This window comes from Stigmatopora argus, chromosome 22 (assembly GCF_051989625.1).
Source record: "Stigmatopora argus isolate UIUO_Sarg chromosome 22, RoL_Sarg_1.0, whole genome shotgun sequence".
Classification (NCBI taxonomy): domain Eukaryota; kingdom Metazoa; phylum Chordata; class Actinopteri; order Syngnathiformes; family Syngnathidae; genus Stigmatopora; species Stigmatopora argus.
The window spans coordinates 7746020-7763090 of NC_135408.1; the positions used below are offsets into that span (position 1 = coordinate 7746020).

Genomic DNA, 17071 nt, shown 5'->3' on the forward strand with positions numbered 1-17071 from the left:
TGTGTTGTTTTTTGCAGATGGAACTAAACTGCGGCATCACTCTCCAAATCATCCAAAGAGTATGTATTTTTTTAATTTATTTTTGCTCAGAAAAATGTCGTATGGCATGAATTACTCCTTGCCATGTCATGTGAGTGGATCTTTGCTATCCTCCCTATCAGGCTTGCGAGGACCAAGACACGCTTGACAGTTGTAGAGACTGGCTCAAAGGTTCAATTCTGGGCGAGCATCTTCACAAATTAACCAACGACCTCTGCAAGGTCAGACCCAGCCGCTCCACCTCTGCTTCATCCCCCAGCAACCACTGTTGGACACTCATCAGCCTGGTTCTATCGCAACACAACAACAATGGTAATGAAGTTACTATGTTTTTTTATGAAGTTATATTTATCAATGCGTTATCCAGCAATTGGCGAAAGTACTTGGACACTAGAGATTAAAAAATGTGGGAGTACTATAATCAAAATCATCACTGTTGACTGTGTTTTAAGCAAAGTAAGAAGTATTGAAATCCATTTTTTATTCTAGTGAGCAAAGGCTTCAAGAAAAACCTTTCACTTTTATTCTTCAATCCCCGCTGACCATTTGTTTCCTCTCACTAGAACCTCTGATAGGGGAAGTGTACATGGAGAAGATCCTAGAAAATCTGCATGCAACGCTCTCTGAGACCAAGAGTCTGTCTGACGCAGGCAACATGGAGCCGCTAGTCTCTTTCATTTGCGACGTGACTTCTACCTTTTTCTCTTCGGTGCAAAACTGCCTGCTTCTCCCTTCTGCTGAGGAACTCCTGCTTACAGTCTTCCAGCTCATCGCCCAAGATCAAACACACACTGATCTGTCAGGTAAGACAATGTGACATCTCATATTTTCATATTGAGTCTTTTCTAGTGAGCTAATGTGTGTTTAACTTTGCCGACAGACACTCTCTTGGACAAAATGGGAAAGGTGTGCAATGCTGGTGTCCAGTCACTGGTGCAACTTGCTCAGGATGAAGTGCCGCAAGGTGGCTTCTTGCACAGTGCTGCCCTTTGGGTGCAGACCAGACTACTTACTGTGTCTTTAGATATCAAAAGGTAAAAATCTTCTCATGCAAGTTCAATGATTAATTGTTTTCAATATCTTTTATTAAACACAAAATAATTTTGTGGTATTGATATTTCTTCTTTATCAGAAGTAACAAATTGGCCCCAAAAATAATGTCGATTTGATTTAATTTAATAGCATCTGAGTACAGATGGCTTGGAAGCAAAATTGTGGTTGCAATTTTTAACTTGTAGCTTTTTTTTTAGTTTGGACTATTTAGTTCGGGCTGTACAGAGCATAGTGGAGACAATCACCTCTATCAATCAAGACTCAACACTTCTTCCCCAGTTCTTCGCCTATTTGATGCCTAGTGTCACCAGTTGGTCAAAACTCAGGCAGGGCCTGCCTTCACATGTAAGTCAACCAATCCTAAAAAGAAAAAAAAATGACCTGTGGAATATCTGTGTGATTTTCTTTTATGTTTTCTTTCCAGTGGGTCAAGATACCTTTGCTGGCTGGCCGTTTCAGGGGCATTTGCGAAATGTCCCGTGAGGACAGGTTCAAAGTGAAAATACCAAATGCCTTGCCAGCCCATTTATGTGCATCTGCCCTACTTGGAAAGGTGACTCGTGCTGCCTCGCTTTCAAATTGCAACCAACTGAAGGACTCGTGCCAGTCACCAAACCTGATAAACACAGGTACACATGTAACACACTCTTTAGGTTTACCTCTGTTTTTGACATTCACTACATACCTACTATTTATTCAGGTCCTTTTTAAATGTGGGTAATTCCTTGTCTCAGTGGCAGAACTGCTGTATACCCTGCAATGGTGTAAGGAGGTGGACTATGCACCTGCTATTGTGTCCACCTATCACCATCTACTCACTGAGTGGGGGCTGTCAGAGGGTCTCTACGACTTGGTGGCAACCACAGATTTGCTGGAGGCGCTCTACTCAAGGTGAGGGTTGCTCACTGGTTTGTGACAAGCTGTAAATATGTTCCAAGCGGCAATAAGTCAAATGTACATGTATTTCTTAATGAAGCTTGAATGCGTGGCGGAGAAAGCCATTAAGCCTCTGTGGATTAGTCGTGGTATTTAATGCTACTTTACTGCAATGAGAGTCAAAGAGAAACACGGTTATTCCTCATAGCAACATAACGGCTTATTTTAAGACAATGTAAATAAGCTTTATACAGCAGATTTAAATTATACACCACAACCGACCTCATAGATCAGTCAAGCATGGTGGTCTTTGGGCTCTAACACTGGAGAACTTCATCCAAAGTCACAACCTGGCAGACACACACAGCCCAAGTCTGAGGAAGCTGTACAACTCAGAGGATAAGTCAGTGATAATTAACCTCTAGTCATAAATACCTGTTATTGCGGACTGACTTGAATCGATTAAGATAAAGTTGTTTGTGATCTTTGCTTCCTTTATCAGTTTGTTGCCAGTATCACCAAGCCAACTGAGCACGCTGCAGGCGCTCTGTCACATTATAACGCAGGAAGAGCTACAGTCTCTGCTTGCCCTGGCCACTGCTGGAATCATCAATTGGGAAGAAGACGACAGTAAAAAAAACTTGCATAAAATATATATGTTTCCTGTCAATACAGTCAAGCCATAAACTTATGTTGTAAATGGTGTTTAGATGTGTACAGGAGTGTTGCAGTGCTGTTATGTTGTCTCCAAGCTGACACACAAGTAGAGGATGAGGTGGTGCTGGCTGTTTTGTCCGCCATGATGGAGTGGAGAACCCACAAGGAGGATTGGTTCCTTTTTGGCAGGTCAGCCATTGACATGTCGCCATCTGCTGTCGGTTATTGGCTTGACACTTGCTTCTCTATTCAACCAATTTGTGACAAAATATACATTTGTGAACAAGTTAATTCGTCTAAATGAGTGCCTAAAGCAATTAGAAACATCTCTATATGATTCAGTGCATTTATACACTGCTGTAGAAAACACTAATTTGTGTTAAATGATAAAAACCTAGTACTGAATGTGTATGTGTAGTACAAAAACCAAATGATGAGAACATGTGAATGCTCAATAAGGTTTTAATTTAATAATTTCAATAGTTCAATATAAAAATGAATATTCTGATGACAAATGTCTCAACTCTGTGTTTTTCAGCGACCTTTCTAAAGTGAGTACGCAACAGCTGAACCTGACAGTGGAAATGATGCGTTTCCTGTCCTGGGTGGTCACACGACGTCCTACACTGCTCAAAAATAGCCAGTGGGATTTCTTACTTTGTGCAATGCTTGCCTGGTTGGAGGTGAGCCTCTTTTGCCTCACTTTGGTCTTTTTGATATATTAATAGTCTCATCCGCACTTTTGTTCCTGATGTCAGGCAGCCAGTGATAACGTGAATTACCTGTGGAATCCGTGGGTGCAGCTGTTTGTATGTGAGAATGCTGCTCTGATTGTGAGCTTGAGCCAATTCTTTGCATCTGCCACTCCTGAAGTTCTGGAGAAGCTGCCATCGGAATTGGCCACCGAGTGGCAAGGCTTCTTTTTGGATGGAATTTACAACCTATTGTTACCTATGCCTGTCAAGATCACAGGTAGCTATTTAGCATTTAAACATCATTTCACCCAGTGCTTTAATTGGCGATAAAAAGAAGATATGTATACCAAGTCAGTATATGTCACACATATTTGCCGCAAACCACAGTGTGACCTTCAGTTAAATTGCTCCAATTTCTGAGTTTTCTATTGCAAAAGTTAGGTGCTATTTAAAGTCTATTCCTGCATATCAATTAAAACAAGTCAATGGCTTCAAGCTTTTCCTTGTGTTATCTTGTCTGAGTGCAGATGCCTTCAAAGAACCCGACGACCCCACTTTTCCTCTGGCAGTTCTGCAGTCACTTGGTGTGGCCCTGACCTACGTGCCTGTGGAGCAGCTGAAGCAGAATTCCCTCCCGGCAAAATTTGTAGCAGGCCAGAAGTCTAACCTGCCGCAGACCTTTCAAACGCTTCTGAACACTTTCTGTCCTCTGCTGGTCTTCAAGGCCCGACCTCTTCAAGTCACAGTCTACCACTTGTTGGCAAAGTAATACTTTATAACATCTCTAGGCAGACATATGCACCATTCATAAGTGTCAAGCTTAATCAATACACAGTATGTGTTAAAGGAGAGCACACTCCACACATTTTTGTTATCTCTTGGCTTTGGGGTAATTGAGATCTCTCACTACAGGGTCATGCCTGAGCTGCCTGAATGTGATGAAGGAGACAGCTGCAAGTCTGAAGATGAGGGTGACGAGCCAAGCCTGTAAGTCCAAATTTGGGTCGACACAAGTGTTCAGCAGGAGAAACGAATCAATCTGCTTCCTGTGATTTTTTTTTTTTGTTCAGCTCTCCTCCGGCTGCTTTGATGGCTGTGCTGTCAGCCTGCGAGGAGTTGTGTGATAGCATTCTGGAAGCAGTTCAAGTCGGAGAGTTTGCCGTGGTCTCGCCTCATAGCGTGGAGTACTCATGCATTCTGGGTTACCTGCTGGCCTGGAAGCTACTCCTCACATTTTTCAGGTCATCACCTTCCCATGTGAGTCTTACGACGTAGCAGTGAATTGAAGGGCTGTGAATGAGTTTGTAAGGGGATGGTTGTTCTTCTGATTCATCATCAGCTGCGAGCCCATTATGCCCAGTATCTCAAGAAAACATGCTCCCTGAACAAACTTCTACTTAACCTCTTCAAACTGATGCCTGAGAATCCTATCTACCCTGGCCAAATGACAGAAATGAGAGACTCCAAAACCTTCTTCACAGAGAATCTCTCTCTAGCAGTTGACAGTGAGAATTAAATGCCGCAATATCTATATATGTCAGCGGTGGCCGAGAGAAAGGGCAACTAACTCATCTTTACTACTCTCACAGAAAGGGACAAAATCAAGCAAGAGCTCCCCCACATGGCATGCAGTGTCTTCTATTGCACAGTGCAGGACCTGCCTGCTATGGTGCGACTGTGGTGGAATTGTCAGGAAAAGCGTGTGAGTGGCACTGTGGAAAAGTTCACCACCAAGTACGTGAGCCCAGTCCTATCGGCTCAGGAGATCTCGTCGGTCCACAACAGCACACAAATGTTTGAAAATATGTCGGTAAGGTTTTATTTATTATGCAAATTGTTTCTTAAAAAACTATAAAGTGGAAACTAATTAAGACAGACAGAACATTTTTTAAGCATATTAAAAAATATATATTTTGGGGAAAAAAGACCATTATTTTTAATGTTTTTTGCTATGAGCTAACCTTTCTGATGTCACACTGGGCAGTGATAGACAAACCCAATCTGTTCTAAAAAAACAAAGTTTTTATTGAAGACTCAGTTACTTGTGAATATTACCACTTACATTAACACAGTTCCTCCTGTTCTAATTTTATTTAATTTAATTTTGAGTCGGATTGTGCTGCTATATCTAATTGCATGTCTAATGAATGCTAAACATAAGCAGGTGTGGCCTTGGAGTCATGGAGGATGGTAATGTTTTATACTGCTGCTAACTTGTGCATCATTTCCCAACTTCCCGCCAGGTGAAAGCTCGCTCTGCTGCGTGGGAGGTGATTGCCACCTACTCGGTGGATGAGATTTTTATCGAGCTGGTGATTCAGCTGCCACAGAACCACCCGCTGGGCTCGGTCATTGTTGAGAGCGGGAAGCGGGTCGGCGTCTCTGTGCAACAGTGGAGGAACTGGATGTTGCAGCTCAGTACATACGTCACGCATCAGGTAACACCTGGCCTATACATACAGTACATCTGTGATATTAAAAAAAAATGCTATGTGTAAACTCTTTAGCTTCAAATTTATCTTGAGTTCAAGGTGCCTGTTCCCTTAAAGCAGGGTTTGGTAATCCGGTCCTCGAGGGCTGCTCTGATTGCAGGTTTTTGTTCCAACCGAACCAATACAGAGTTTAACCAATCAGATTACGGCTGAAACAAGCAGCACCTGACTGCAATCCACTGATTGCATAGCAAACATACCAGTTTGATGGGAAGATTTCCTGTTATGGGTTGTAAATAAAACTTTCATCCATTGCAGCCCTTTGTGAAATAGTTTGCTCACCCACATGCTCACTTTTTAAGGTTTAAAGTGTAGCCTGATGAACATGCTTTATTTAATGTGTTCAGAATGGAAGCATAATGGAAGGTCTGGCATTGTGGAAGAACAACGTGGACAAGCGTTTTGAGGGAATTGAGGATTGTATGATCTGCTTCTCGGTTATTCACGGCTCCAATTACTCGCTGCCCAAGAAGGCCTGTCGCACTTGCAAGAAGAAATTTCACTCTGCGTGTTTGGTAAGTTGTCTATTTCACACTTAAGTCATGTTGAAACAGAAAAAAAACAGCTATGTAAAATTCAGGTACAGCTCTTTGGTGTTTGTGGCAGTAATTAATGTTACAATTTCTACATTCTCCAAAGCAAACTTTAAGACTGTGGTTTGTACCTCCAAATTATAGCACCTTTTGGGGTTGGGTGTTTTTATTGAAGCCTTTTGAATTTTGCCTTTTGCTCATTTGAACTGGCTGATTAGTAATCAGTATTTTTTCAGCTTTATCACTTGTTTTCCTTCTTTGCAGTACAAATGGTTTACATCCAGCAATAAGTCCACGTGTCCACTCTGCAGAGAAACCTTCTTCTGATGAACAGCTTCTTTCTACAATCCATTGGTGCGTTGAGTTTTTTATTAGAATATTTTTCCTCTAGGGGCCTTTTTGACCACGGTGACAAATTGTTTGACTTTTTTGATTTTGCTGATTACCCGTTTGCAATAATATTGCCACAGCACATAAAAAAAATCATGTTTACATTATCCTTACCAATCAATACATTTAAAAAAAAAAAAAGTATTTTCTTCCAAGAGCATCAGCTGCTTTTACTTCAAATGTAACTATTGAACAATTAATTATTTTTCAATGTGGGGAAAAAGACATGCAATGTCCAATCAAATCTCAAATGTATTTTCCTAATATTTAGGAGTGTAAAAGAAATGTGATGTCTGAGCTGGTACAGTTCATCTGTAGCAATGATTTTTAGATCAAAGTCTAATCTATACATCACAAATACCCACCGAGTAAAATGTGTGATTATCACATTGGGTCTGCATATAATGAAGAACAAGTGTTTAGTTAATTCTTTGGGTCATTTATTTGTTAAATATCCCCGAGAATACCCTCTGAATTTTATCATCTATTTTTTAGATTAAAGTGTAAAAATCATAAAATGTTGGGCTTTTTTTTGCAAGTGACAAACATTTATGTGAGAAATTATATGGTTCTAAAACTGCAGCTCAGTTATTGCTGTTGAAAATGAGAAAAGGGGTTACTAAAAAGTACATTATGTGAATTGTACTTGTACTTTGTGAACAGAAAATCATTAATTATTTCACACCTAGTGCATAACTTTAAATTTGGACAATCATTCTTTCAGAATCAAAGCTTATAAAATACAGGTCTTTGTCCTATAAGGCTTGCCATTACCAATAAAAGAATAAATACATAGTGACAAATCTTTTATTTTAACATCCACAATTGATTGAAATGTGCAGTTATTCAGCAGTAAAATAACTTATCTATTCTTATCGTATGTGTACTTTTAATATTGTCCCCTATATTCATTTATCTTGGGGCCCACTCCATGTTGAATAATTCAACTCACCTTAAGGCCATTTTTGCTTGCATTTCAGAAGCTTCTCCGCTATTAATTATGACACCTTCAGGACAATCGATAAATTAATCGCACTCATTTTCCCTGCTATCGACAGCTCCTGATTTTCTGTGTGTTCATTTGTAATTCATTATGACCATCCAAATTCCATCAATACAAAGACCCAGCACCCATCATCATCCGCCCTTGACCTTTTTAATAGCCATTGATCTGTTTGCCAGACATAAATATTTATATTCTCTTGCCACATACCAAGAGAGACAAGCTCACTTCTTACTGCTCATTATCTGCTTGATTAAGCAGCATTGCAAATGTTTGTGAACTATACAGGAATACAAGCAGTCTTGCTTGGTTATGGGCTCAATCCAGTTGTCATCAATAGATGGCAGTGTTGACACAACACTGTAAGAATAGCTGCCTTGTGACGGATGGGGTTCATTATATACCTGAAGGGGCGGTGGAGGGGGGTGGGGGGGTTGAGGAAACGTTCACTGATCCCTAAAGACGAAATTGTTTTCTGACCCAATTTTTTTTTTTTTTTTTTACATCTTTAATTCTAAGTTTCTTGTTACCTTTCAAGTGCATTTCATAGTATCGGAATAGAAATAACAAGGACAGCCCAGTCAAGCGTGACTTCAACCAGCTTAACAATAAATGCTCAGAATAATAAATTCCTTACCGACCTCATGCATATGCCTGGTTTAAGAAATTGGGAAAAACTGCAGTATGGATGTGGCGAGGAGAATCTGCTGTTATCTTTAAACCAGTGACTGCAATAGACGTCCAATATGTTGGCCTGGCAGCGATCATTTGTTCCAGCCTCAGCCAATTCAAATGGATTAGATGTCTATTGCCGTCAATGGCACTGACACTTACTCGTTCACTGCTAGCCCTCCCAGTTTAAACGGATTAGGATCGATGAATATTCTGACCTGAGTCGGATAATAAAATGGCTCATGTTCAGGTCAACTTGACTCTGGTTGCGGTGTGTATACAGATATGCAGCATGCACGATATCTTTTCTATTGACATACATTTTACCTCACTTTATTTGCTTCTCTTTTCCACTCTCCCTCACCTCGTAGATCTTCCTAGCTCCTTCCTCGCTCACACGTTATTGCGTCTGTGTAATATTACACACTGAGCACAATCAATATCGGATTCTGAATTTAATCCTGGAAATTTATCCGGTTCGTTTATTCCAAGCCAAACGGACAACATGAGTAAATCATTGCATCTCTATTAATGCAGTTTCTCTCATGAACAATCAATATAATTAAGTGTTGTTAGCATATCATAAAAGCAGCAAATAAAGATGATGGAGCTCTTTTGGCTCTTTATCATTACCTACTGTGCTTCAGTTGAAATCTAACATTATTACTCTGTACAAACTTTTTGAGTTTTCTTTAGCATTGACATGTTAAAGCGTTAACAAAATCCATCTCGTACTCATGCGCATTGTATTGTTAAATCTAGAATGGATTAAATATCCACACAAAGCCCTTCCTTCACCCATTCATCCATCCATTCATAAAGCTATAGCTGCCCATCCATTATCCATACCTCCGTCCCTCTGCACAACCATAGACATCGATCTATCTCCGTCATTTAATCTTTTTAGTTCTCTTAAAGAACACAATCAAAACATGTTTTTTTTTCAGGTTGACAATAACATTTTCCTGCTTCTCTACGACATAATTCATTTGCACACATTTTATCACCTCCTCGCAACCCGAGTATGCTTTTAATGTGCTCTTTGCTGTAGTATCTCAACAAGATATATCCGTGACGAGTATATCAACGTGTGATCCAGCTCCATCTGTCGTCGTCTATCATACACTTGAATTGGCTGATAAACAAGTAAAAAAAAACGTGATCGGAGTGCAGTTTTGTACGTTGAACGTCCTGCAAAGGACGCTTCCGATTCTTAAAGTTTTGTACAATTAGGCAAATCCTAATTGGCAATTACTTTGATTGGTAATCCGAAAGGTATTTAATGAGCTCATTTAATGGTGCCGTGGAGCATGATAGAGGATGGTAATGGTGTTCTGTCAAAATACAACACCTGCAGTGCCACCTCCAATAGTACTATTGCCATTAGATGTCATTTGAAAGTGGGACTTCTCAATGCAGCACTTTGAAAGAAAAGGACACAAATAGTGTTTCCGTTCAACTCTTCTCACTCCTAAAGTCTATCAAATCCATCCGACACTGTCAGAAAACTTGGAAGCAGTGGTGCTAATACTATACTCAGCCAAGTAGGAAGTGACGATCTGGATAGAAAAAGCAGCAAGAGGACTAGAGTAGAGTGGGAGGCTGTGAAAAATAATGGAGATAGGGGGGTTGTACGCTGGGAGGGAGATGAGGTCAAGTCGGACACGGAAGAAAGAGGGAAGCTGGGGAAAGATAATGGGGAACTGAAGCGGGGAGTGGGAATGGAAGAAGAGAGAGGCTATGTGCCCTACCCTCAAGCGGGCTTGATATGACTGATGTCTGGGAGCAAATCTCAGTGACTCTGCTGATGAACGCCCGCGGCGCCAGCAAGCTGATCGACACGTACTCTACTTTCTAGTCTTACTTGCTTTCACAAACTTATTTGAGAGAAATTCGACAGATAGAAAAAATAAAAATGTGTGAGTGGGGGTGTTTCTGTGCAAGAGGGAAAGAGTTACTCGTTGCATGCTGTGTTGCAATACGGCTTTGTGACTCAGCCATGCCGTCGTTGTGCACTCAGGTGAATAGAGTTAGCTAACCCTAACTGATGAGAATAATTTATATTAGTGTGTCTCAAAATGTATTAATGGCTTAGTTCAATTATAATAATTGATTAAGTGTTATTTGGAGATAAAGACGATCGGATATTTAGAAAATCTTTGACCTGCCCTTGATATTTTCTTTCTTTCTTTACGACTGTTTCTTCCTAAATTCAAAATCACCACTAACAAAGTTGCCCCTCCAATCCGTAACTATAAACGAGCACAAAAAATGCATCCAAGCCACCATTTTAGCTCAACTTCTGTTGTAATGTCGGTACAAAATAGAATACAAATTGAGCCCTCTTAATACTCAACTACATTCTTTGTACTTGTCAAAAAGAAAACTTTAGATACAGGTATCTGTAACCACATTCTTCCTATTGAAAATTGGTATTTCGCATATCTGAATTGTCTTTATCTGAGACAAATGATGTCTCTCGTCATTTACGCTTATGGTGTCCCTCATTATAGATATCCACAAGGCGGCATCAGAATTTTTAGTATCTGCCTGCGGAAGAGTGGAATGAAAATATTTAGTCTTATTACTATTGTTCCAGTTTGAGGCGACTGAAGTATCCTATAGTCTAGTCAACCTGTGTGAAAATGTGTTTTTGATGAATTACACTTGTTTTTTTTCTCCATTCTGTCATTTTTAATCTGATTTGGAGCTTGCCACCTGATGGCCAATATATTCAGGTCAATTAAGCCTTTGAAGTGGGACTAATAATTCCCTGTTAATGAGCAGACAAATTTGCATTCTGAGTGAGATGGCTGAGGCTGCCTATGGCTGAAAGTCATACAAGAGAGCCATATCGCTGCTGGCCAAATAACAAGGTAATCAATTAAGCTAACTATGCAATTAAGGTAATTAATTGTGCATATGCCCAGGGGTGTCCTGGGGCTTGTCGCGTGGACCGCATTGCCACACTGGACGGTGATTAGGTAGCCAAGTTGGACTCGCCGTTTGACGAGCTCGTGTATAAGCAACAAAGTGGATTCCCGCTGCTTTCTGTGGACGGCTCTCCTAAAATCAACCATAAAATGCACCCAACTGAGAGGAAAGGAGCGTCTTGAGAATGTTTCTTGTATTCTTGGACCAAAACAAAGTCCTTGTTAGCCAAGGCCATCTCTACACAATCTCCAATTTGGACAAAATTGGACACATTTTTTTTTTAGATAAGGGTTTTTTGTTGTTGTTTTTGAGTAGTTTGCCTGGTTGCCTCGAGCAGTGTGGCTTTTCTCTTGGTATTGCAGTTTCCACCCACATTCCGCAAAGTATGCTGTCGTCAAAGATGGCTGATGACTCTAAATCTATTGGCCGCCCATTCAAATCAGATGTTTACCCAAGTGAGGATTACCGTTTTATTTTTTATTTTACTTAGTCAATTCTTTAACATGAGGGGTAGGAATAAATCTTCAAGTAAAAAAAAATGTCATAAAAATACAGGATAGTTATTTTGACATCCACCTGTGATGGATATTCATTTGAATTTCAATAGGAACAATTCATTTCATATAGGAATGAATTGAGATCCAATCTTTGTCATTGAATTAAATGCCTAAGTCAAAGCAGCAGTAATTTGTCTGCATGATACAAACGTGCACACCTTGTGCTCTTTTTCTCGAAACTATTATGAGCAAAGAGAGGTTGATTGTCATTACTGTAATGTGTTGTACGGGCGAGTGTGTGTCCGTGTTGTTTGCTGGAGCGTAGTAACGAACATTCCTGACAGATGAATTAGTAAAGTGTCGCCGCGCTACCATGTGCCATCAACACCGATCGCACAGCTGTCCTGTCGTGATAGCACGCTGGATTATAGCACAGCCAATAAAACATGTTGTTGGAAGCTCGTAAAACAGTCGGAATGGCCCTCCATTTGATTTGGCTGTTGTTTAAAGATCAACTCTTATCTTCACTTTTTGCCAGTCCTACCATTTGTGGGGGTCTTTGATGTCGTTGCTGCTTTTTTAATGAGAGAAAGCTCATTTAAATCACAATTCATAATAGAAATGCAATTATAGTTCAATTGACTTGACACGGACATTCCTCTCGTCCACAATCTAGTAACTCATTGGCTTGCGGTGATGCTGTCCCCATGATAGATAAACTAGTTGCTTTACAAATCAACTGTTTTTGCTCCCTAATTTTACCAGTAAGAGTAACTATGGTGTACTACCACTTACAACACTGGAACGAAGGAAATGCATCGACAACCTACTTACTGTTCTAGCAAATTTATTGTTATTTGATGAATTAAGTAACTAGTTGCCTTGGACAGTCATCGATCTTCATATTGACTGGGAGGGCCGACAAAGGTGGAAAAAAAAGAAACCGTGTGTAATCAGTGTTGATGCTGCGAAATGTAAATAAACTTACAAAAGTAACATAACCATACTTTGCTAGTACTCGAGCCACATCAACAAAACAGCGGATTAATGAACAGCGTACTTGAGTTTATGACTCAATCATAGCCACATTAAAGAGCAGCGTGTTGACTCGAATTGTTTTTTATGTCCGTCTAGAAGCAAATATACTTGCGGTGTGTTCACGCAGTGATCTCACGTTCCCTAAATTCGTGTACGCAATGCCAGCTTTTGGAACAAGCCCAGATGGTAGATTTAACACTAATTCAAGCATATGCCTGCTTCAAAGCTCATGCATCACAATTACGGGGCTAAACTAACTGCAAGTTGGAACACAAGGAGGCATATTTCGCTCGTATTCTGTCTGCAAGCTGGTATTCATTAGGTTTTATTAAAATTAAATGTGTTTGAGGGTCTTATCTGCTCAAAATGCGTTGGAATCATACTTTTTTCTTTTAAAGAGTTATTGAAGTAAAATCAAATGTAATGAAAAGTGGATTTAGAGCCTGATACAATTGAGAACATCATATAATTCTAGGGGACAAAAAAAAAGCCTTCCGTAGTTATATCACGCAAAATGTCCCAGGTTGTGAGTTTGTTTTCTGTTACCAAATTAAATTGCGTACCCAAAAGAAGCTAAATAATTTACTCGTTTAATGATTTAACACTGAAATAAGTCAACAGAAAGACTGTTTTCATATTTATAAAAGTTCATTCATAAGGCTCTTATTTCTTCTCACCTAGGATCATCTAATGCACATGTGTCAAAGTGGCGGCCCGGGGGCCAAATCTGGCCCGCCGCATCATTTTGTGTGGCCCGGGAAAGTAAATCATGAGTGCCGACTTTCTGTTTTAGGATCAAATTCAAATGAAGAGTATAGATGTATATTAAATTTCCTGATTTTCCCCCTTTTAAATCAATAATTGTAATTTTTTAATCACTTTTTTCTGTGTTTTTAGTTCAAAAATCATTTGGTAAAATCTAAAAATGTATAAAAAAAAGTTCAAATAAACATTGTTTTAGATCTATAAAAAACTGAATATTCAGGACTTTTAATCCATTTATAAAAAAAAAGCTAAATATTAAATCTAAAATGGTCCGGCACACGTGTAATCAAGTTGACGTTAATGCGGCCCACGAACCAACCTGAGTCTGACACCCCTGATCTAATGTATAATAATTATAGTAGATCTAGTAGCATCTTTTTGTCAGTGTTCACGTGAGTAGCCTACAAGATGGCGTATGGTTAATTGCTTCTGACAGTTGGTAAATACATAGTGAATATGTAGATAATCCATCTGAAAATGACAATCATTGAAGCCACAAGAGGCTGAGTGCATTCATGAAAGTGATTTTTAAATTTTTCAAAAGTTCTGCTCTTTGTCTTCCTGACAAGAAAAGTTCAAAGAGCATAAAATGTTCCATGATGCAGAAGCATGCCCTGCTTCTTTACCCATACTGCCATTTGGCCTTCTACTACAAGTGTTTTAGTGAAGTTAAACAAAGAGGTGTTTGCTCATCTTCCTCTTTGGCCCATCTTAATGGCACATCTTTAATAAATATTTATAGTGGGCCGCCAGGGGGGAGATATTAAAAAACATGCAATGCTAAGATGGCTTCATTCCCACGGAGATAGAGATCTGTGCAGACATATGAGGAAAGAGGTGAGGCCATACAGACTAGACAGTCATTAGTTTGCTGATGGCAGGCAAGAGGAGATGACTTTGGCAAGGACGTGCTTGATAGACATCTGTTGTACAAGATGTGGGCGATGGAAGGTTGATGCCACCTTTGTTCTTGAAGTGGAGCATTTAAGGGTAAATCAACAACAGGGCTTTATTAAGCTTTTCAGTAAAAAGCCTGTTATAAATGCTCTACTTTTTAAAAAAATGAAAACTCATTTTTTTAACAAATCAAGGCCTTTCTATACATGGTCTTTTTAAGATAAAAATCCCTGCTATTCACTATGAATACCCCGTAAAATAGCCTTAGTTTCGCCACTGGTGTTTAGATAAATTTCAAGACAAAATAAGCAACACATTCGTAACACTAAACTCCAAAACACTAAATAATTGACAGCAGATTAAAATTCTCTGAGCCTTTAATGTCAGAACAAAAAGTACGTAATTTCAAAATCTATTTTCATCATGATAAACAAACTCCAATCATAGTATATTATACAGGCTTAAGAATGAGGGTTTAAGTTTTGCACAATAACAAAGAATGCATGAGTGAATATGTATATGGACAATTTCTTTTATTGTATTTCTGTCAGCAATGTGTTGATGGCAAACCTCAGAACAAGGGCTGCACATACATTCCCCCTTTTTTTGCGGAGAGAAAGATGATCGACTGGAGCGGCCGTGTTGTTTTAAATCTTCAGGTCCGTTGAGGTGAATCTCCCTGTCCGATAGTTTTCCGGCTCATCGCCACTTGACCATCAATCAAGTCATATCAGCGACGTGTCTCCAAAGTTTGCCCGAGCTAAATGCGCCTCATTTATCACAGAGAAAGGCCTCATGTCTCAATCGTCCATGAACATTTCTTGTCAGAAGAAGGATAGGATCTATACGTATGCAAAGGCTCTTCAAGTGCACTTGATTAGTTTGTGAGGTCCTTCAGAAAAACACTGAAGAGTGACTGAGTGAGGCAAGAAGAATTTCCTGACTAGTGGGGAAAAAAAAATCAAAAGGTGTAGAGCAGGAAAAGACAAATGGAGGGGAGTGGCAGATAGCATCGCTGACTGATAGATTCTCGTGGCGAGCAAATTGGGCTTACGGGCCGAGGGTGACTCAGTCCAAGTCTTGAGTGACAGGCGACCGCGACGTTATCTATGATCGTTGAAGGGCAAAGTGGACATGGACTGAATTGCCTCATGATAAAGATACTCATTTGTAAGTACACTGCGCAAATCAATAATCACTTTCAATTGATTCCAAATGGATCACTTTGCTTAATCCTGTCTGTTGAGATGGCCAAATTGTACTATTTTATTATACACAATTGCTTGAGTTACAATATGAATTCCTCTAGGAATTTGAAATGGAAACATATGCTCTGTATGGGAAGAAGATATATAGTAGACAGGCACTGCTGTTTGGTCATTGATTGGGCCTCAAAGTGATAAAAGCAGAAGACGAACGGTGGTAATAAGACATAATGAAGTTCATGACAAGATGACCACAGGCTCATTATCCTTTTTCTCTGTCGACTTAAAAGAGCACTTGTCCCCATTTTCACCTCCCTTTGCCTCCTTGCGTCTGCACTCACTGTCCCACTAAACTGCCTGTAAAAGCCTCCAACAGATGGCCCAGCAAAATTATTTGAAGTGGGTGTGTGTGAAAGCTGTTTTTTTTTAAATTATATATATTTTTTAATATCAATCCTTAAAGCTGCACTGAGAACCACTGACATGAACACAGATTTTTAATTAACCACCTAAGTGCATTATTCTTATAACCGGAAAGATTTGACTACTAATTTAATGCATATTTCTCAGAACTAACACATTTACTGTTTAACAAGATTTTTCTATTACCTTGTAAGAGATGGATTTAATGATTAATTAAATGACTTGGGGAAAGTTTTAAAATATTTTGCAGCACCTCCAGCATTTTCTCCTTTATAAACATTCATCCTAAAACACCATTTAAAATTTTATGCTCTGTAATTGTACCCACGGAGACAATATGCATGCTACTAGATGTCCTATTTGGACTGGGAGATTTGGCATTTAATGATCATTTTCGATGCATTTGACGATGATCAAAATAATAGTATCTATAATAATTTTATTGACAATCTGAATATGGGAAAAGCTATGGAGGCGAGTCCTCACATTTATCAACACTATTGATTTGATTATTGATAAATTATGGCTGTCTTTTGAATAACACGATCGATTACAAAACTTAGAAATCTTTGTCTATTGTTGTCCAACAAAGTGCTCTTACAATTCATCCAAATATTTTGATAAATAGACCATTGAAGTCCAAACGTTTAGAAATGTCCTTTTTCCACCCTCAATAATTCAACTGTTAAAATCCAACCAATCATTAATTGGCCATATTTCAAGCGTCCTATCAAAAATAAATTACCTGTATGCCTTGAACTCTGTCACCCCGCCCTCAGGCAGCTTCTCTTTCCTTAATGGTGCAGTCACTCTTTTCTGGGAGAAAAAAAGCCTTAAGTCATAAATTAGGCGACATATAAATTCAGCCATACGCCCTCAAAAGGTTCAAGCAAAGTGAGAGG

General features: G+C 39.4%; 1 protein-coding gene across 3 annotated transcripts in view; it reads left to right on the forward strand.

Moving 5' to 3' along the window:
* The window catches only part of ltn1 (listerin E3 ubiquitin protein ligase 1), a 33310-nt gene that overhangs the window by 3833 nt on the left and 12406 nt on the right, over positions 1 to 17071 (forward strand). For all 3 annotated transcript variants that reach the window (XM_077591549.1, XM_077591550.1, XM_077591552.1), the window contains exons 13-32: positions 18 to 59; positions 162 to 351; positions 603 to 842; positions 920 to 1073; positions 1290 to 1437; positions 1517 to 1721; positions 1827 to 1983; positions 2258 to 2371; positions 2471 to 2598; positions 2679 to 2814; positions 3164 to 3308; positions 3384 to 3597; positions 3848 to 4085; positions 4233 to 4307; positions 4391 to 4577; positions 4660 to 4825; positions 4910 to 5130; positions 5564 to 5758; positions 6160 to 6327; positions 6610 to 6699. In XM_077591549.1, the coding sequence (XP_077447675.1) occupies positions 18 to 59; positions 162 to 351; positions 603 to 842; positions 920 to 1073; positions 1290 to 1437; positions 1517 to 1721; positions 1827 to 1983; positions 2258 to 2371; positions 2471 to 2598; positions 2679 to 2814; positions 3164 to 3308; positions 3384 to 3597; positions 3848 to 4085; positions 4233 to 4307; positions 4391 to 4577; positions 4660 to 4825; positions 4910 to 5130; positions 5564 to 5758; positions 6160 to 6327; positions 6610 to 6672 (3186 nt within the window). In that variant the 3' untranslated portion in view covers positions 6673 to 6699. The remainder of the gene's footprint in view (positions 1 to 17; positions 60 to 161; positions 352 to 602; positions 843 to 919; positions 1074 to 1289; positions 1438 to 1516; positions 1722 to 1826; positions 1984 to 2257; positions 2372 to 2470; positions 2599 to 2678; positions 2815 to 3163; positions 3309 to 3383; positions 3598 to 3847; positions 4086 to 4232; positions 4308 to 4390; positions 4578 to 4659; positions 4826 to 4909; positions 5131 to 5563; positions 5759 to 6159; positions 6328 to 6609; positions 6700 to 17071) is intronic.